Raw genomic sequence first — 20,762 nt, 5'->3', positions numbered from 1 at the left:
TGTGCCTTGTGGATGGTGGAAAGGCTTTGGGGGGTCTGGAGCAATGTTCCCACTAAGATGCGCACACGCGGCCATGCAGTAATCTGAAAGGTCCCGCGCAGGCCGCTCACTGGCTTTTACATTGTAAATACCGTGTATGCGCAGAAATTAAAAGGGAACATTAAAAGAAATGGGCTGCACAGATCAAAGTGCAGCTTACAGAGAACATTGGTCAGAAGGCGAGACACTCGCTGCAGAATACCCAGCCTCTGACCAGCTCTTGTAGCCACAGTATTTATGTGGCTGTTCCAGTTAAGTTTCTAGTCAATGGTGACCCCCAGTATGTTGGTGGTGGGGGATTTGGCGATGGTAAACCCGTTGAATGTCATGGGGAGGTGGCTGGACTCTCTCTTGTTGGAGATGGTCATTGCCTGGTACTTGTGTGGCGCGAATTTTACTTGCCACTTATCAGCCCAAGCCTGAATGTTGTCCTGGTCTTACTGCACGCGGGAATAGACTGCTTCATTATATGAGGAGTTGCAAATGGAACTGAACACTGCAATCACCAGCAATGTTTTGGGGCTGAGATGATTGGCCTCCAACAACCACAACCATCTCCCTTTGTGCTAGGTATGACTCCAGCCAGTGGAGAGTTTTAAAACGGGCCAAAATTTACCTGAACTAATTTTAAATGTTTTAATCAATTTAAATGGTTTATTTTAACATTCATTTTAACCCTTATGCTGGTAAAAGAATGCCTTGCGCCTGCCTTTACCAGGCGTAAAGGTTTCATGGGCATTTGCTGGCCACTAGCTGGGCAAATAGCCCAACTCTGCACCAGCAAAAGTGTTTTAGCAGATGCGAAGGATCTGTCAATGCAAAACTTGACAGATCGCAAGTTCCCAATTTTCATGCATACGCAAACCCGGAACTTGCAGGGCCATTCTGAGCTAATGCTTTTCCTAGTGTTTAATACAACTGAGTGTCTTGCTAGGCTAGTTCAGAGGGCATTTAAGAGTCAACCACATTAATCTAGGCCTCTGGATTACTAGTTCAGTAATGTAACCACTATACTACTATTCCCATTATTATGGAGGTAATGTGAGGCCCAAGGCCCAGTTTGGAGCTAGCCTTGGGCCTACGTCTTCAGGTGCACATTTTTAGTGCGTCGCCAATTTCACATTGGTTCTTGCCGATAACCCAATTTCTCCCCCAATATTTGAGTAACTGCAGGTGAAAATCTGTATCCTGACATTCTACGATATAGACTGTTATACCATGTCATTCACTTTTAGCATTTTAAAACATAAATAAGTGTCCTCAGGACAGAATGGCATTGAGTGCTCTGCAGTTATTCAGTTGTGATAGGTTGCCAGGCTCTAGGTTGCTTAGGCAACTACTGTTCCATGCTTCTTGGGTTAGTTTTATGGGATAGCATATTGCTGACAGTAAACAACACATACAATTTGTCATTAAAATACCAGTAACTGGAAAAGAGCCGCTGAATGGTTAAGACTCCATTATCTTCCTCATTGATTCTAAGACTTACTGCTTCTTCCCTTCCTGTTTTTCATTGTGTTTTGAGAACTCAATACTTGTCCACAGTATTGATGAAAAGAACAACTACACATTGTAAATATAGATGTTCTAATTCTGTCACCAGAGTTCAGTAATTTTTCTTGTGCCAAGGAGGCAGCAATTGATGTTGCTCATACATCAGGGGTGCAATTTGAGACACACAACAGCCTGTGCTAAATGCATGCACAACATTTAGGGGGAAAAATTCAGTTGGTAGCGCCACTCATTAGCGCCTTAAGAGGGCGCTAAGTGGGGCGCAAACCAACTGGCGCCCGGGCACGGCACTGCCCACGCCTCCCACAAAATTCAGCGGGAGGTTAGTGGTGGCGCTAACCGGTAGTGCTGCGCCGCTGGCGATGATGTCATTGGTGCGCACAGCGCCCCGCTCACGCCCTGGCCGTGATCTTTGGGAGCGCCCCCTGATTTACCGCCGGATGCTATGTCTGACAGGGTCAGGGGGTGTACCTGCGGCCGGGGAGGCGCAATTTAAAGGCGAAGTGCGGGGCGGCCATTTTTGTTGCTGGCCGCCTGCCAGCACCTGCCTGCGCTTCTGTCCCCGGCCTCCTGAACCCCCACCCCCCCGCGGAGTGCCGGCTGCGCTCCAAGAGCCCGGCATTTCTCTTGGGTGCCGGGCTCTTTTGCCTGCACTCCCGATCCCCGGGGGCCCAGCTGGGTCCCAGGTCGCGCTACACAAAGCCCCTCCCCTTTAAGAAGGGGAGGAAGGCCTGCAATACTGCAGCGCGACGTGCTGCAGTGTCCGCAGCGCCACAATATTCACTTGCAGCGCCCCAAGAGGGATGCGGGGCGCTTCCAGCAGCGCCCCGCTTCCCTCTTGGGGTGCAACCACTCAATTTCCGGGGCGGGGGTGCTAATTTTAGCGCCCCAGCGAAGTTAGTGACTCAATTGGGGCGCTACTCAATTTTTTAGCCCTTACTGTTTTAAGGAATTCTCACTCATGAGTTTGATTTTAACTCCCAGTGGGTTTCAGCAGAAAACTATGGAGTAAATTAATTTTGCCCCGTCCATGGCAGAATGAAGCCACTGCAGTTTTAACCGCCGGACTATATTAGCAAGCCACCAGGGCGGGAATCAATTGCTGGCCTGTAGCGTGTTTCGCGTTGGGGAAGTGGGGTAGAGGGACAGGGGCGGGGTCCAGGGCAGGGGAGGCCTAAACATTCCTATGGGGCATGGAGAAACACTCCTGCTCCTCCGGGCCTGTCTCTCTGCCAACAAAGGAAAGTAATAAACTTACCTTGAATGCCTCTTCTGCTTCTGATTCTCTTCTGACAGCCCTTCACCCGGTGGGAAAGCCGCAGCGGCTTCCCTGCTCATACCAGAGTTAAACTTGTATTCTGTGCTGATACATCATCGGATCCCAATCTGCATATCTAAAGAAGGACCATGCTGGTTTTGGGCGGGCGGCTTGGCCACCTGCCAAGAAGTGACAATAACATTTGGGAACGGTGTGATCCAGTGGGACATCAGTTTGTAAGTCACCAGGTAGAATTCAACTGCTTATCACCGCCCACCCGCCCCCCGGTTTCTGCTGGGTGGGTAGGGTTAAAATCCTCCCCTTAAACCTTATACCTGTGATCCAAGTACACATATTTCATATTTATTCAGGTGTATTAATATTTTCAAGGTATCATTTCAGAGTGTGAAGAGGACTATTTATACATGACCATGCCTTGGATTGCCATCTTTTGCACATTTCAAAATCAGGTTTAAGGGTAAAATTGTGGCAGGGCAGGGTTTGTGATCATGGTTTGAATTCTGAAAATTCATTGAGAACCTTATTAATCTTAAATATGGATGAAGTCAATTGATAAATTACTTCTACTTTAAAAAAAAATCTTATCTTAGGGCTAGATATACAATTCAGTGGGAGGAAAATCTAGGTTTTTATTTGAAATTTTTCTGGACCTATTACTGAAGAACTAGATTGTCTATTCCAGAACTGGACAGATGGCCACCCTATTATGCCTACTGTGTAATTTAACTCCAGCACATCACACTCTGCAGCAGTACTTTGAAAGGATTTATGAATTGCAAATTAATCTGAAATGCGTGAATTGTTACCTAGAGTAGCAAAAGTGTACCTTTTCTCTTTCTATACAGAATACATGTATAAGAAATAGACATTTGTTTGTTGAAGGTGTTAATATTTAATTCCTTACAATCTCAGTGGTTTTACAGCTGCCAAAATTCACTGTGGTTGCTGAATATTCTTCTTCTGTTTAGGTTGGCTTTGATTCTTTGGTTCTTCAAGTCTCAGATATTTCTGCTGGCACATGTTGGGCTGTAATATCACGGAATGGTGTGTATGGGCTGCTTGTTGTAGAGTGGAGTAGTGGCTATCCTGATGGCATGGTTCCTGTTGGAGTTACACCTGGTAATATCAAACCTGCATTTGGTAAGTGCAATTGATAACAGTTTATCAGACTTAATAGTGAGGTGTGTGACTAGTGAACTTAGCATGGCTTTGCTCTTCTCACAGACGACTCGAGTCTGCACCTCAAATGTAGTAGTCGAGTAAACCTACCTATTCCTTTAAAAAAGATCCACAGGATCAGTCACATGAGATAAGTTAAATGGTTTGAACCCTTCATGGAAAACCCAACAATGTGAACAACTTGTGATTGTGGGAAATGATCAGAGATGCTGTCTGGACAGAAAAGAGCTAAACTCTGTGCATAACAGATATTAGCATATTTAACTACCTTTTGTCTGTCAGGAGTAATCTACAAAGGAATGCTAATACCTTTAACATACCAGATTGTAATCTTAAAACAAGCATTAGGGCCCTCATTTATATCTGTTTTTAGACGGCCACGCTGATCCCGATTTTGGTTTGGATATTCTTCAGGCATCCTTGGGTCACAGGACTTTTGTTCCCGAAATTAGGCCTTGTTGCGCCCATTTTACACCTGTAAAACAAGGTCCAATACCTACCCCATTATCTTTTTTTAAATGTGTTTCTAAATTTCTGTAAAATTGGATATAAGACCCTCTTTTTCATGAACTGAAAACTAATTCAACAAAGGAACAATTAAAGGATTATAATTGGTAAAGGCTATTGAAGTACAGTACCTATGGCAACATACAAAAGATAATAGGGTAAATTGAGCAATCCTGCACTCGAAGGGAGCATGGATTAAAGATAGAGCTGCAACATTGTAGTGATTACTTTATGACGCTTCCTCTCTGCAAGTCTAGCACAATAGTGTGAGCACAAAATCGCTGAATTTACCCTAATCGCAAATGTTTCTATCAGAAATGAAGCCATTGGAAAAACTTCTAGCCTACTCTTTTGGCATTATGGGTAAAGTGTATGGTTATTGGCACTACCTGTCAAATGTTGATCCACATCTTGCACCATTATTAGCTGTTCATCCTTTACCATCTTAAATACAGGTTCCCAAAATTGTTTTACATGAGTTAATACAATCTTTTAATATACTTTACATCAGGTTCAGTTGTACTTTCCCATGGTGAAAAAAGCAAACAAGTGTTTCTCACTGTACCCACTACTAATTTTACGGGAGTGGAATCCTTCGCTGTACATCTGACTGCGATACACAGTAATTTTACTGGTAAAGCTGAACTAAGGTAAAGTCAACCAGTAGCTTAAAAAATGTTCGTGATCAATATTTATACTTGTCTATAGTTTTCACAGTTCATTTAATTTTATACAATTAATTATTTAAAGCTATTTATTTATCCGAGGCAGTTCCTGGAATTGTGTTCATCATCAGAGGAAGTAACTACTGATGATCAATGCAATTATATATACTGTCAAATACATTTGTTTCCTAGGAAGTGTCACAATTTCACCATCTTGGCATTCCAAAGACAAAAATCCAGAATGTAAATTTTCTGGTCTCAACATTGAGGCGCAGGGCTAGAGCACTGTGGGTATTTCACTTGCCTATTTCTGAAAAGGCTGACCTCACATAATCTTCAGGCCTCGCTGGATGTTCATGGCGAGCTCCTGACCTGTGATTGGGCCTGGTGCTAGGAACTCACTTAATGTGGAGGCGGAATTAATATTCAAATAGAAACTGTATTAGAAAAAAGTGAATGGGACTACAAATAGAGAAGTCACTGTGCACAGATGATATGCATCCTAGAATACTGAAGAAGCCTGGGAAGGAGAAAGCAGGAAGGTTCTCTCTTCCCCTAGTGCTGCCTTCTTCTCCTCAAAATAAGTAAAGTAGGGGACTCACATTATGCAGCTTTGACAGTTGTCATCACAAGGGCCAAAAGTCATAGGGAACACAATCCCTTTAAAGTCTAGATGAACAACAAATCAATAATGTTTTTTCCGTAACTATAAATCTCCTCTACCTCAGAATTCTTACTGGCTTGGGATGGCCCAGTACTAGCTGCATTCAGGGCTGACCAATTTCAGGAAAGGCCTGAAACTGACGTGTAACATGCGCACGCACACCTCCCGCCATATTGAATGCTTAGGTGCCTATTTTATGCCTATAAAATGGATGTGGAGTCAACTAATTTCTAGGCCTGTGAATTTAAATTAAACCATGGCAAGTTATGAAATTGAATTTGGTAAATCTGGTAATTTGTGGACTAACACCAGCCACTGATCATTAAAGCTGCTAGATTGTCAAAGGAAAACCCACCTCATTCATCAATGCCCTTCAGAGAAGGGAGCTTGCCACCCCTATCTGGTCTGGCCTACATGTGACTCCAGTCCCACACTATGTAGTTACTTCTAAATATACTCAACAGGTATGAAGAGAAAGAAAGTCTTGCATTTATATAGCGCCTTTCACAACCACCGGACGTCTCAAATGGTATGGGCAATAAATACTGCCTTGCCAGTGTTGCCCACATCCCCAAAAACAAATTGTGGGGAATGTGTGCCAGTATTCCCGATATGTGCTCCTGGTGGGTGAATGCAATTTCGTAAAATCAGCACTGTAAACTTAAGCAGTTGGATGCTAGGTTAGATTACCAGAGGGATAAGCTTTTGTGGCTTTAATAGTCTTTTCTTTCATTTAACACTGTTCCTATCTTAGGAAGCATATGTGAGAACAGAAAAGTTACTTTAATGGGAGATTTCAATCAACCAACTATAAACTGGGAAAACCCAAGGCCTAGAAATTCATTGACGCCACTTTTGGGGCGCTAAAGTGGGGCGTCTGCTAAAGTTTGCGGCCGCCGCCAAATCGATGCCACTTCTCCGATATTCATTAGCTTCGCCCTGCGAGTTCGGGCGAGCGCTAAAACTGCTGCTGGACGCCTCTCTTTGGGCGCTAAGCCGGAGGTGGTGATCGATAGCGCCGAGGCCGGGCGCAGCGCAGGTGCGGCCATCTCGTGATTGACAGCAGACACCCTGGCGCCGGCCAGCTCTTAAGGGGGAAGGGTCGACTGTGTCTGCTGCCACGCCCTGGATAGTGGAGCCCTCCAGCTAGGCCTGAACACTGCTGCTGGACCCAAATAGCGCCTGAAGACATGGAGAAGGCCCGTGAACGTGCGCAGCGCTTCTCAGAGCGTGATCTGAGTGTGCTGCTTGCTGCTGTGGAGAAGAGGCGCCATGTTTTGTACCCGGACAATGGCAAGAAGGCGACGGTCCGCGTCTACAGGAGAGCCTGGAGGCATGTCGCCAGCAAGCTGTCAGCCAACAGCGACGTCCCCAGGACCGGTGCCCAATGCCGCAAAAAGTTAAATGACCTCACACGCATTGTCAGGGTGAGTACCCTTTCCAATTACCTCCTCATCCTTGCATGTTCCCCTCACATTATGGGCAAAGGGACCTGAAAGCTCTAATGGCCAGCCTTCATCCAGCAGCTATGGGACAGGCATGAGCATCAATTGCACATTCTGCACTTAACACACTGGCCAAGCTATTCCACCATGGGAGGCATTGCACACCAGATCATGGCGACACACTGGCCAGGCTATTCCACCATGGGAGGCAGTGCACACCAGATCATGGCGACACACTGGCCAGGCTATTCCACCATGGGAGGCATTGCACACCAGATCATGGCGACAAACTGGCCAGGCTATTCCACCATGGGAGGCAGTGCACACCAGATCATGGCGACACACTGGCCAGGCTATTCCACCATGGGAGGCAGTGCACACCAGATCATGGCGACACACTGGCCAGGCTATTCCACCATGGGAGGCAGTGCACACAAGATCACGGCGACACACTGTACTTAGAGGCCGTCCTTTCTCTTGCAGGCCAAGCTGGCGAATAATCGCAAGAGCCGGACTGCGACCGGGGGAGGCCGACCCCATATCCAGCCACTCACCGACCTGCAACATCACGTGGAGCGCCTCATGGGTGGCCGGGTGATTGGGCCCGTTGCATGTGGAGATGCCGACCCTGTTCTGGGCAGCAATGGTAAGGACATCACCTTTTGCACCTCTCTCGTCCCACTTGCGCATCAGATCTACATCCTTTGCCACTGTCCGACCAATGCGCTGAATGCCACCACTCATGCATCCCGCACTGACGCCCTCTCCTCACTCTAAAGCTACTCTTGTGCCTTCCTGCTTTCAGATGGTCAAGAGGAGGTCCCTCAACTTGCCAGTGACAGACCCTCCGAGGAGGAGCAGGAGGAGGAGCAAGAGGAAGGCGGCCCATCAGGGGAACCCTCAGCCGCGACCACCCAGGCCAATGTAGGGGACACGTCTTCCCTGGAGGGCAGCGTGGCGGAAGTGTCGAAGGGGAGGGGAGCTCCTGGGACCTGCGTGCTGCAGAAAGGCAGGAGGGGGGTGGAAGCTCGGCGGCCTTCTCCCCAGAGGGAGAGTCCGGCCTCCAGTCAGGAGATGCTCTTCGCCGAGGAGATGGAACGCCTCGAAGACTTGTCCGCGGACTCGGAGCGCCGGCACACGGAGCTCATGGCGGCAGTGGCACGGTTGCCTGAGTCCATCGATTCCCTCTCTCGGAGTGTGGCCGAGTTCGGGCCCTCAGAGGCCACCAGTCGGGTGGAATACCGGGCAGATCTGTCAGCGACTGGCCAGGTGATCAGTGGTGCCGTCCAGTCACTGGCTGCTCTGATGCGGTCAGTGAACAGGTCAACACGGGCACTCACTGCTGCCACACTCGCTGTGTCAGCCAGGCATCGCCAGGGCACCCGGCGCGCTGCAGCAGCACAGCGGTCTGTCCCTCGGCAGATTGGTGCGCATGCTGCAGTGCTGGCCCGGGCGAGTGCCAGTGTCTCAGGCGACCAGCGAGCGCCTGCCATCTGCCAGCTTGCCGCCATTCCTCCAGCCACCACTGCCAGTCCCCCAGTGGAGCTGCCAGGAGCTGCTGCAGCGACTGATGCTGGCCAGCCACAGCTGCAGCAATCAACAGCCGCCCGCTCGACGGTCAGACCTCAACTAGGCCGACCCCCAAGGGCATCTGCCGTCACGACATGTGCCCCTCAGGAGCCTGCCCCCAGCCTTGCAGCAGCCAATGGCCTTACTTTGAGGCGGAGCAGCAGGGCGGGCAGGGGCCACCCAAAGATGGCCAAGGCATCGCCCTAGCGGGCCAAATAGTCGAATGTGTGGCCATTTGTGTTTGTTTCTTGAGGCCGAGAATTGGATGTTTGTTTTTTGAAGGCCGATGATGTGATGTTTGTTTTTGACGAAGGCCGAGAATGACGGCCATTTTAGTTGCCCTATTTTGTTAATCCTCTCCAGGTTGTGGGAGCGAGTAATGTGTTTGAGTGTTTTTTGGGGGTTTCGTCTGTTTTTGGTTTTCATGTGGGAAGGGCCCAGAGTTTGTACAATAAAGCATTTTATTTATTCACATTGTCCATGTTTGATCTTTGAAGTGCTTGTTGCCTTGACCGGCTGAGGGCTTGCGGAGCGGCTGCAATCATGTTCTATCATTGGCACAAGCCATTCCCTGACAGGGGGCCTAGAAGTGACGTTCAATAAGCCGCCGACGGGCGGCCCTTGGACCTTGTGCGTCCCTCCTGGGCTGGTACTCCTCGTCCTCGTCGTCCTCATGCTCCTCCTGCTCCTCCTCCTGAGGTGGTGGTCCAACGTGAGGTGGCAGTGCCTGAGTCCTGTGGATAGCCAGGTTGTGCAGCATGCAGCAAACGATGACGAATTGGGAGACTCGATCCTGCGAATACTGGAGGGCACCCCCGGAGCGATCGAGACAGCGGAACCGTTGCTTGAGCACGCCGATTGTTTGTTCTATGAGGTTCCTCATCGCTTGATGGCTCTCGTTGTATGCCTCTTCAGCAGGGGTCGTGGGCGCGCGGAGCGGGGTCATGAGCCAGGTACACAAATGATAGCCTTTGTCCCCGATAAGCCATCCTCTTGGGGGAGGCTGTGCCTGGAACATGTCAGCCACAGTTGTCTGTCGCAGGATAAAGGCATCGTGGCTGCTGCCTGGAAAGCAGGCATTGACAGCTAGGATGCGCTGCCTGTGGTCACACACCAGCTGTACATTGAGGGAATGGTAGCCCTTCCGGTTGCGGTACTCCTCGGCATGCTCAAGAGGTGCCCGCAAAGCCACATGCGTGCAGTCAATGGCGCCCTGCACCATGGGGAAGCCCGCTATTCTTGCAAACCCCACTGCACGCTGCTGCTGCTTGTCCAGGGTCATGGGGAAGGAGATGAATTGATGTCTCCTTCTGAAAAGGGCTTCGGTCACCTGGCGGATGCAGCAATGCACGGCGAACTGGGAGATGTTAGCGATGTCCCCAGTAGCGGATTGGAAGGAGCCGGAGGCATAGACGTTGAGAGCCACCGTCACCTTCACTGCCACCGACAGAGACGTCCTGCGCATCAGCTGTGGCTGCAGATCTCTCTGAAGCAGCCGGCAGATGTCTGCAACCACCTCCCTTCGGAATCGCAGCCTCCTAACACACATCGCGGCAGACATGGTCAGATAGGTCTGCTGGCGGTATACCCTGCGTGGGTAAGGCCTCAGTTGGCGACGCCTGTTGCCCCCTCTGCGTCTAGCCAGGGCTGCCACTCTCTCACGGCGTCTGTAAGCCCTTCTGGCATAAGGCTGAAATTCAGCGTTGCCACCCAATGCAGCCCCCATTATATGCTGGCAAACACTGAGCTCTGAATGAAGGCAAAGATAATTGGTGAGCTCTGGCCTGAGCCAAAAATACCTGTCCAAGTGTTGGTCCAAACCAGTAAACTCTCCTCCTTGGTCTCTGTCCAAAAAACCGTTGCACAAGAGTGAATGCTGCAAAATGGCTGGCCTTTATACTGCTGGGTAAGTGCCCTTTAATTAGCGCTCCCCGTGGCCCGGCTGGCCTGTGTACCATTCCACTTCACAGTCGCTCGGGCCGCCCGGCGCACAATGGGCCGGCGCGAGTGAAGTTCCGGTTTGGGGCGCACAAAGGGCGTTGCACTATTAAATGACGTCATGATCAGCAGGGTGCGCGCTAAGACTTTGCGCCGGCGCTAAATGTGTCCTGAAGTTGGGGAGAGGCGCAGATCACGCTGCGCCCGGGCGATAAGCGCCTAGCGCTCGAGATCTACTCCTCCTAAGGTGCTAGCGGCTGGCGCGCCCAACTGAATTTCTAGGCCCAAGTGTTTTAGAATTAGAATTGGTATATATAATGCAGGACTGTTTTATGACCCAGTGCATCAAGGAAATAACGCAACAGTGCTAATCATGACCTGGTGGTTATAAATGATCCCGATAATGTCCAGGAAATGAAAGTCATAGCACCCCTAGAGGCAGTGACCATGGTATGATAAAATTTAACATGATCTGGGAAACAGAAATATCTAAGACCAGGTGCTAGGTATAAAGCTTTTTAAGTGCTAAATTCAACTAAATGAAGGAACATCAAAAGCAAATAGATTGATGCAGGTTTTTCAGTAACATTTCAGTAGCAGATTATACCTCTGAGCATAATAACCTCTGATGCAAGATAAATACATTCTGAAAATCAGTAAGCTCAGACTAAACAAATGTGACTCAAAATTAATTAACAAGCACATTTAAAGTGATATAAAAAGGAAAAGTGACAACAAATATTGCAGTAAGAGGAGAGAGGGTATCTTGGGATGAATATAAGAAATGCAGAATTAATTTAAAAGGATGATCAAAAGGGAAAAGAGAAACCTAGAAAAGGCATAGCAGCAGAGGCTAAACGGTAAAATATATATATATATATTTCAGTCCTATAACAAAAAGAGGGTAGTCAGAGAAGAGGCAAAACCATTGGAATGGTTGGATGCAAATGGAATTGAAACTGAAGATGAGCATGAGGCAGTTAATGTTATGAATGACTGCTTCCTCCAAGTATTCACAAGGTAAGATGTAATTAACCTGTCGTCCTCAAACAGGTAACCAAAATAAAGGCAACAACTTCAGTATCAATGAGATAGAAGTCCTAGATAGGCTAAAAAGACTCAAAACAAGCAAATAATGAGGGATAGATGGCATTTATCCCCAGCTGCTGAAAGAGACTAGGGAACAGATTTGTGAGGCACTGACAATTATTATGGGAAAATCACTGTACATGGGGGGGTGCTAGTAGATTGGAAATAGGCCAGCATTGTGCCCATATTCAAAAGGGGAATAAAACAGACTCGGCCAACTTCAAACACAATAGTCTCACTTTCATTGCATGTAAAATAGTGGAATTGATTAGCACAAATAAACTTGAACAGTATCTGTACAAGAATAACATTTTGAACAGTAGCCAACATGGAATCAGAGGGGAAGAACATACCTGACCAACCTCCACAATATAGTGCACCTAGACCTCTAAGAGACATTTGATAAAGTCCCACGTTGCAGGGCTAATAGTTAAATAAGCTTTAGGGATTCAGGGTAACCCTGGAAATGAATAGGAAGCTGGTTGAAGGGTAGAAAATGAGGACTGATTAGAGGGTTTTGTCATGGCGGGGGAAATACTGAATGGGATGCACCAGGGCTTGGTGTTGCTACTGTTTCTCATTGATATCAATGAGCTGGATTCAGAAGCTTAATGCAAAGTGGTCGGATTTGCTGATGATACCAAGCTGGAAGGAACAGTGGAATTAGAGGAAGCAGTTCAGAAATTAGAGAGTAAGTTTGACAAAATAAGTAAGTTGACAGATCAATGCCAGATGAAATTTTATGTGGACAAGTGCAATTTACTGCATATAGGAAAGAAAAATAAGCAACACACATACATCATGAAGGTGTTGAAACAACTAAGAAAGAGAGCTAGAAGTTTTAGTGGAGTTTACGCTAAATGTCTAAGCATTGCAGAGCAGTAATTGGCAAAGCAATAGAATGTTAAACTAGATAACCAGAACGGTTGACAGAAGAGGTTTTTAACCATCCATACAGTGCTCTGGTTATACCATACCTTGAAAACTGTGTCCCCGTTCTGGTTACATTCAAGCACTGAAAGCAATGCAGGGAAAAGCCACGAGGCTGATCTTGGTGTTACAGGCCAGATTATAAGGTAAGACTGGAGAAACTTGGGGGGGGAAATTTGGTTGCTTTGCGCCTACCGTTAGAGGGCGCTAAGGGAGCGCAAAGCAACTAGCACCCGGGTGCGGCGATGTTTGCGCCGCTCGCGAAATTGACCAGACATTTTGCGGCGGCGCTAAACACTACCGCCACGATCTCCTGTGCCCGCAGATCGTGACGTCAGTCGCGCGTGCAATGCCCCGGTAGCGCCCCCTGCCTTTCTGCCTGCCGCTAGCAACGACAGGTAGAGGGGAACGTTTTGCAGTCGGGAAGGGACTGGGGGAGCGCTATTTAAAGGCGGCCTCTTCCTGCCTTTTTTTGTCAGCGACATTTTTGCACCAAGCATTCTGAGAGAGAGAGACTTCTGGAGAGATTCAGTTTTGAGTACTGAGCAGCACTTTGCAGGTTCATTTTGATTTGACCTTTCTTGCATCGATTAAGAAGAGACTATGGGGACTGCACTCTGACCTCTTTCCCTGGGCCTCTCCATTGTTCTTTCCAGCAGAATTGATGTACAGGTCTCTCCAGGCCGAGATTCAAGGCTGCAATGACATGGTGTGGATGGAGAGCAAGATCGATCCTCCCGTTTAAGAACTGGCCGGCGCCAGTGTATCTGTGTTCCATTGCTAACTGACATCACATGAGCTTCACCAGCGCTCTGAGGTAGTGCCTTGCTCCTCGGCATTAGCGCCTTAAGAGAGGTATGTAGCGCCTGATTTAGCACTCCAATCACCTCCAGGGGCGATAGAAGCCAAGTTTGCAGTCGGAGGCGATAATTAGCGCCAGGCGCTAAACTTTGCGCCCGGCCGATAATTGCGCCCCAAACGGGGCGTTACCGAATTTCTCCCCCTTGGGCTTTTTATCCTTGAAAGGAGGTGTCTGAGAGGTGATACAGAGGTACATAAGATAGTCATTGGGTATTACTTTAAAGCAATATTACTTTAAAGCAAATGGTGAGTGTAGGACAAAGCGACATGTTCAAACTAGTAAATGGAAATTTACGACCAATATCAGAAATTATTTTTCACATAAAAAGTGATCAATACGTAGAACAAATTCCAGGATAGGCTGGTAGAGGCAAAACCTCTGGAATCATTTAAGGAACAATTAGATCCCAGGGGACTGTAGGGTGCTTTTCGATAGTTGAATTAGAACAGGCTGAATGGCCTTCGTTATCCGTAATTATCTTGTGATGTTCTTATGGCATGTATGTACACATGAAGGATGAAACATACTTATTTGCTGTTTAATTTTTATAGATCAGGCTTCACTGTAGCTGAAATTGAGCCACTAGGAGTCTTCCAACTTGCCCCCCAGTCAAGGCAGGTCAGCATAGAGGAAGATGCAGGCATAACTACTTTGCATATCCAGAGATTATTTGGTTTCCGTGGCAATAAAATAAAACTGACTTATTACACAACAGCAGGAAGTGCCAAACCTGATGAAGATTATGAGCGCATCCAAAATGGAGAACTCATCTTTACTTCACATCAGATTGAAGCTACTATTAAATTGTTTATCATCAATGATAATATTCCAGAAATGGATGAAGTATTCTACCTAAATTTGTCCAGCGTTGAAGTTCTGGGTTTTAGGCCAAATAATACAGAAGAAAAACCTCACTTGAATTTAGACTTTAGTGTGTCATCTATAACCGTTACTGCCAACGATGCCACTAGTGGCGTTCTAAGTATTGGTCCCGCTGTGATACACACTGCAGAGGACACTGATAATAGTACAGCAAGTGTAGTCCTTCACATTCGAAGGACACTAGGATTTACTGGGATCATCAGTGCGAGTGTTATAACTTTTGGAGAAGAAAAAGTTGCAGATGGTTTACAAGAAACCCCTTTCCAAAACATCCAGCAAAACTCTACCTTTTCCTGGGCCAAAGAAGGAGCAGATTTTGAAGATGAAGCTTTGAATGTTACTCTGCAGGATGAGCAAAGGGAGATCAGTGTATCCATCAGAATTTTAGATGATAATGAACCAGAGGGACAAGAATTTTTTTATGTCTACCTAACAGACCCTCGCGGAGGTGCACAAATTGTGGAAGGAAAAGATGAACATGGATTCACGGCTTTCATGAAGATCGTTATATTAGGTACCAGAAATATTACCCACAGTTTGGCTTATACTCATTAAATGGTATCAGTAACTATGGACTGGCATTGCTTGCACTCTTACAGTTTTCAATAATGTAGCTGAATTACTGCTGTGCGTTTGTCAGCTTTCAAAATGTGCAATAATATCTGAAAAACCAATGGCCTCGATTGTAACTTCAGCCGGGTTTGGATGGGTAGGTGGCAAGATGTGTTGGAAACTCACCAGCTGCTGCAGAAATTGTGCCTGGGCTAATTTAACTCTCAGGCCTCATTAACATGCTCTGGAAAATTGGGCGGTCCATGGCCACACGCTGGTACTTGGGTAAGTGTGGAGAATGGGGTTCTCGAGGGTCTTGGGAGTGGGGTGGGGAGTGGTAAACTGGGAGTCTGGTGCTGGGGAGGCCTAAAATATCCTTGTGGGGCCCGAAGGAGCACTCCTACTCTGCATGCTTAAGAAGACCCCGTCAGCTTTGGGTGAGTGGCGTAGCCGCCTGTCCAGAAGCCTGCATAAAAATCGCTGTCGACAGGATCCGGGCAGCATGAAGACAGGTAAGTGACTTGGTAATTGTAACTGACCACTCGCCTGGTTTCCGCCAGCCATGTAGGATTAAAATCGCCCCCAATATTTTGTACCTTTTCTGAATATTCTAAATAGGGCTTTTTAATGTTTTTATTTGAATTTAATAGAGCAAAATCAATTTCTGGATTTACAACATTGTTCCTAGTTTAAAGTTTTGATGGTGTTGGGGAGGGGGTGGACTTTATTTCAAAAATATTCTAAAACTTAGCCAGCTAAACATGTGTGATCTTGAAAATACAGTATTATTTTCAGGATGCCAGAGCTGTGCTTAATTAGTGGGTTATTTTGTCGACATTCGTGTAAAATCAGAAATTGGTCTGTAAGAGGTTTCCAGTGGTTCCTTTGGGGGCTGATATTCTGCTCCTGTCGACCCTTTGATGCAGGTGCAAATTCGGGGGCAGAGGTCTTCTACTTTAAACATATTGCGGATGGGGCTTTCCACCTGATGCAAGCCTCCATTAAATGTGAGGAAATTATGCAAATCAGGTGCATTCCTCCTAGCTCATTGGTTTGGGCTGGGATTATGCCATCGTGGATTGTGCCCTTTAAAGAAGGCACACAGAAGTTATAAATAGGTGTGCAAGCAGAAGAAAACACTTCCTGCTTTTTTTAAACTTGTGCAGTGACCTAGTAAGGTCTATTTTCCTCTTCAGTTTCCTTTTGTTGTGTTTAAGTGTGCCGACCTTTTTTTTAACATTGCACTTTAATTTAGACTTTTATCATGTTTTATTTATTCTTTCTCTTTTAGCCACCTGCGATATGCAACAGCCGCCACGGGTAGGATAAGTGCTTTTTAAAAACTCCTTTTGCACCCCCCCCCCCCCCCCGCCGCCCCGGCACCCCAAGGAGCCAGAGGATTTCAATGTGCTCCTATGAACATTTGTGCATCTGGTTCCTTCCAGGCTGGTACTGGAGATATTAGCAACATCGCACAGTTTGCAGTCCACTGTTGCATAAGGGAGGTCACTGAGGCTCTCTATTCAAAGAGAGATAACTTAATTTTATTCTCTCTTGCCAGAGAGAAGCAGCAGGTGAGCACAAGGGTTTGCAAGGTTTGCAGGCTTCCCTGTGGTGCAGGGTGCCATTGACTGCATGCACATTGCTTTGAGAACATGCCAACTCTGCCATGTACCAGAACCGAAAGGGATTCCACTCCCTCAACATCCAGCTGGTGTGTGACCATAGGCAGCACATCATGCAGGTCAATGCCCAGTATCCTGGCAGCAGTCATAATGCCTTCATTCTGCGGCAGTCCGCTGTGCCAGCTGTACTTCAGCCACAACGGCAAACTAAAGGGTGGCTACTGGGCGACAAAGGCTATCTGCTGACGACATGGCTCATGACTCTGGTTCACAACCCACGCACATGTGCGCAGCATGCATGCAATGAGAGCCATGCTGCCACAAGAAATGTGATAGAGCAGGCCATTGGTGCACTGAAGCAATGGTTCCGCTGCTTGGACCATTGGAGGAGCCCTGCAGTACTCGGCAGAGCAGGTCTCAAGATTCGTGGTGGTATGTTGCATGCTGCAGAACCTTGCCATCCTGAGGGGACAGCCCTTACCACCACCTATCAGGTGAGAAGCTGAGGAGCAGGAGCTTGAGAGGGAAGAGGAAGACGTGGACAAGGAGGAGGTGGAAGAGGAAGGGAGGTGGCAACCTAGACAGCCCATTTCTGTCTGGGCTGTACATGAAGAACTAATTCAAGTGCGATACCAGTAACTTCAACCCCAATTCCCCATTCACCAACAGTCCCATGCTCCTTACCTTCCCTCTGTCACTGTCCATCTCATCGTCCACTTGGCCACAATACAAAAATAAAAGCCAACACAAAATAAACATTCCAAACAAAATTTATCAATTAAATCATGCCTTTTTTTTTATTCGTTTGAGATGTGAGCATCGCTGGCAAGGCCAGCATTTATTGCCCATCCCTAATTGCCCTTGAGAAGGTGGTGATCAGCCGCCTTCTTGAACCACTGCAGTCCATGTGGTGAAGGTACTCCCACAAGTGCTGTTAGGGAGGGAGTTCCAGGCTTTTGACCCAACGACGATGAAGGATCGGCGATATACTTCTAAGTCAGGATGGTGTGTAACTTGGAGGGGAACTCGGAGGTGGTGCTGTTCCCATGCGCCTGCTGCCCTTGTCCTTCTAGGTGGAAGAGGTCGCAGGTTTGGGAGGTGCTGCCGAAGAAGCCTTGGCGAGTTACTGCAGCGCATCTTGTAGATGGTACGCACTGCAGCCCCGGTACGCTGGTGGTGGAGGGAGTGAATGTTTAAAGTGGTGGATCGAGTGCCAATCAAACGGGCTGCTTTGTCCTGGATGGTGTCGAGCTTCTTGAGTGTTGTTGGAGCAGTACTTATCTAGGCAATTGGAGAGTATTCCATCACACTCCTTACTTGTGCCTTGTAAATGGTGGAAAGGCTTTGGGGAGTCAGGAAGTGAGACACTCACCGGAGAATACCTAGCCTCTGACCTGCTCTTGTTGCCACAGTATTTATGTGGCTGCATACAAACTTAAACTAATCACCCTTGTGCATTCCCTTAATGCCTGTCTTCCGTGTCCTTGTGCTCTTATGAAGTGGCTGCAGCATGGTTGGTGGAAAGCTGCTGAATTTCAGTAGAGGAGACTGCACATGGCCTTGGAGGATGACCTCGAGCAGCTCTGGGCCGAGCAGGCCCAGCTTCAGACTGCACCATCTCGGCATAGAAACATAGATTGCTGGACTCCTGTGAAACCTGCAACCCCCTTTGATGGCTGGTATTCAGAGCCATGATGTCAACAAGCTGAGCTTGCATGACTTTAGTGTGAGCTTCCACTGCAAGATTCAGAGTTTTAGTAGAAGCTGCTTGTGCTGCAATGGAGGCTGAGACCATTGGCCATCAGACACTGCCTCATGGTTCGGTCCACAAGTGTGTTGATGGAGTTGTCCACCACTTCCATGCTACAAAAGATGGGCTCTAAGCTCTGCACAAAATCCTGTGCCAAGTTGGTGCCGGATTCCTCCTAGACATTGACCACAGGCTCTCTGGCCGGCTTCCCAATGCACCAAGCATTTTGTTGTGTACACCCATCAGCCTTCTTCTGTAGCCTGGCCCATTGAAATCCTCATCTGAGTCCTCTGAAGCAGAACACGTGTGCAACCTTGCCCTCCGGCGAGCTGCCACCTGCACTATCCTTGTCCCCTGCCCTGGCTGCAGTGCACTCGTGCCCGGTGTCTCACCATGTGCAGAACCTGCCTCTATATCCTCTAAGATATGTGCACTCTCAGTATCTGAGCTGGTGACTGCAAGTGTGAAATCAAGTGGCGATGTGTCTTCATCATCACTCTCTTGATCTTCCACTACTGCCTGGCTAGGTTGCACTTCTTGGGTATCTGAAAGGAAAAAGGCACAAGGGTAACGTTGTGATGAGGAGAGCTGGGGGGGGAAGTAATAGATTAGGTATGAGGATACCGTCATCTTCAATGGTTTCAGCCCCGCCGTGGCCATGGCCTCAGCAATGGCCCATCCACCATCTCCTTCATGGGGCTTAGAGCATGCAGATGCACCTTTCCCCCTCTGGTTAGTTCTTGCTGTCTTTCCTTGTGCCCCACCTTCTCCTGCAAGAGAGAGGGATGTGTATCAGTGAGTGACGTGCAATATGCTTGGGTGATGTGACTGTCATGGTTGAATAGCTGGCAGTGTGTGCAAGCTGTGAAATGTGGATGTGAGGCTTGCAACAGTGCCAAGTGTGTGAGGGTGAGGTGAAGCACATGTATGTTAGGTACTAATCCTGATTGATAGAGATTGTTGGTAGCTGAGTGATGGGGATGTGGTGAATTGAGCAGTGGCTGAGCTACTGGAGCAGTTGGTAGGATATGGTGTTTGAAAATGCCTTCACTGACCTTAACCCCTCGTGTGAGGTCATTAAATTTCTTGCGGTACTAAATCCAGGTCTTTAAAGGGGCTAAACTCCGATATTGACCTCCATGGCTATATGCTCCCACTGCCTTTTCACTGTGTGTCTGGAGGGCCTCCTGGCCCCCTGCGGATACAAGGGGCTGGATTTTGATACTGGAAGCGTGTAGGAGGCAGGACTACAACTTTTGGGGTTGTAGTCCCGCCTCCATTGAGTTGTGGCCAACCCACGCAATTTTCGCTTGATTGACCTTGTTGAGCCTGCCCAGCGGGCTCAGCAGGACAATTAAGGGCCACCCGGCAATAGGTGATGTCACAGATTGACATTTCATCTGTCACGAGCTTTTGACAGATGAAATATCAGCATTTGACAGCTCTTTGAAGCTGTCAAACACTGACAATCTGTACACTAAGTTAATTCCTTCCTCTCAGGCTGATTTAAAGATCTCTCCAGAACAGAAAGCTGAATGCTGCAACTTTTGACAGCTCACGGCCATTCTGCTTTCTGTGCTAGTGAGATGAGGGGCTCCCGAGACCTGAAGGAAGGAAGGCTGTAAAGGTAAGTAAAGGTAAGTAAAACTTCTTTAAACACTTTACACACACCAAACACACTTACCTCTGCACTCATGCACCCATCACTCACCTGAACACCGGACATCTCGAACCCTCCAAGCCTCGCTAACTTGGCATGGTTTGGAGCCGTCGGGAATCCCACACTTCAGGAATAAAAATAGTGATTCGGCTAAAAACTGCCTGTTAACTACATGTTAACAGGCAGTTAATTGGCACTAATCCCCTTCCCACCTTGGGGAGGCGGCTCCCAGCATAGGTCGGGTATCTGCCTCCTTTGAAACTGGCATGGAGGCGGGTTGGGGGCGGGATGGGTTCGTGCCCCCCGATTTCGCAATTTTAACCCCCCACATGCCTCCAATCCCGCCTCCACGGCCCAATGAAAATCCTGCTCAAGATGCCTCTCCTCCTTTCCACCTCCTCCACCAAGACCTTCAGTGCAGCATCGGAAAACATGGGTGCCCACTCTTTCCCATATTCAGCCATTCTTCTTTCTTTTCCAGGTCAGATTCAGCTCACAAAAGACTCCCAGCACCTGCTCCAGCCACAATGCATCTCCCCTTAAAGAGCTGCAGGCTAGGTTTAGGCAGTTCAGGTTAGCTTTAAGTAGTGCTAGCAAGTATCGATTTTGGGTCCC

At 47.8% G+C, this 20,762-nt stretch overlaps 1 protein-coding gene across 6 annotated transcripts in view; it reads left to right on the top strand.

Annotated features, from left to right (window-relative positions):
• adgrv1 (adhesion G protein-coupled receptor V1) overlaps positions 1–20,762 on the top strand; it is a 986,427-nt gene that overhangs the window by 503,596 nt on the left and 462,069 nt on the right. For 5 of the 6 annotated variants that reach the window (XM_085989059.1, XM_085989068.1, XM_085989050.1 and 2 more), the window contains 3 exons: positions 3,799–3,970; positions 5,028–5,166; positions 14,230–15,074. In XM_085989059.1, the coding sequence (XP_085845185.1) occupies positions 3,799–3,970; positions 5,028–5,166; positions 14,230–15,074 (1,156 nt within the window). Of the gene's footprint in view, positions 1–3,798; positions 3,971–5,027; positions 5,167–14,229; positions 15,398–20,762 lie in introns of all 6 variants that reach the window. The other variant, XR_015078534.1, reaches the window with a different exon arrangement.

This window comes from Somniosus microcephalus, chromosome 1 (assembly GCF_052327205.1).
Source record: "Somniosus microcephalus isolate GS21.2 chromosome 1, FLI_Smic_1.0, whole genome shotgun sequence".
NCBI classification, from domain to species: domain Eukaryota; kingdom Metazoa; phylum Chordata; class Chondrichthyes; order Squaliformes; family Somniosidae; genus Somniosus; species Somniosus microcephalus.
The sequence above is the reverse complement of the archived record's forward strand: the minus strand, read 5'-3'. Positions and strand labels throughout refer to the sequence as shown.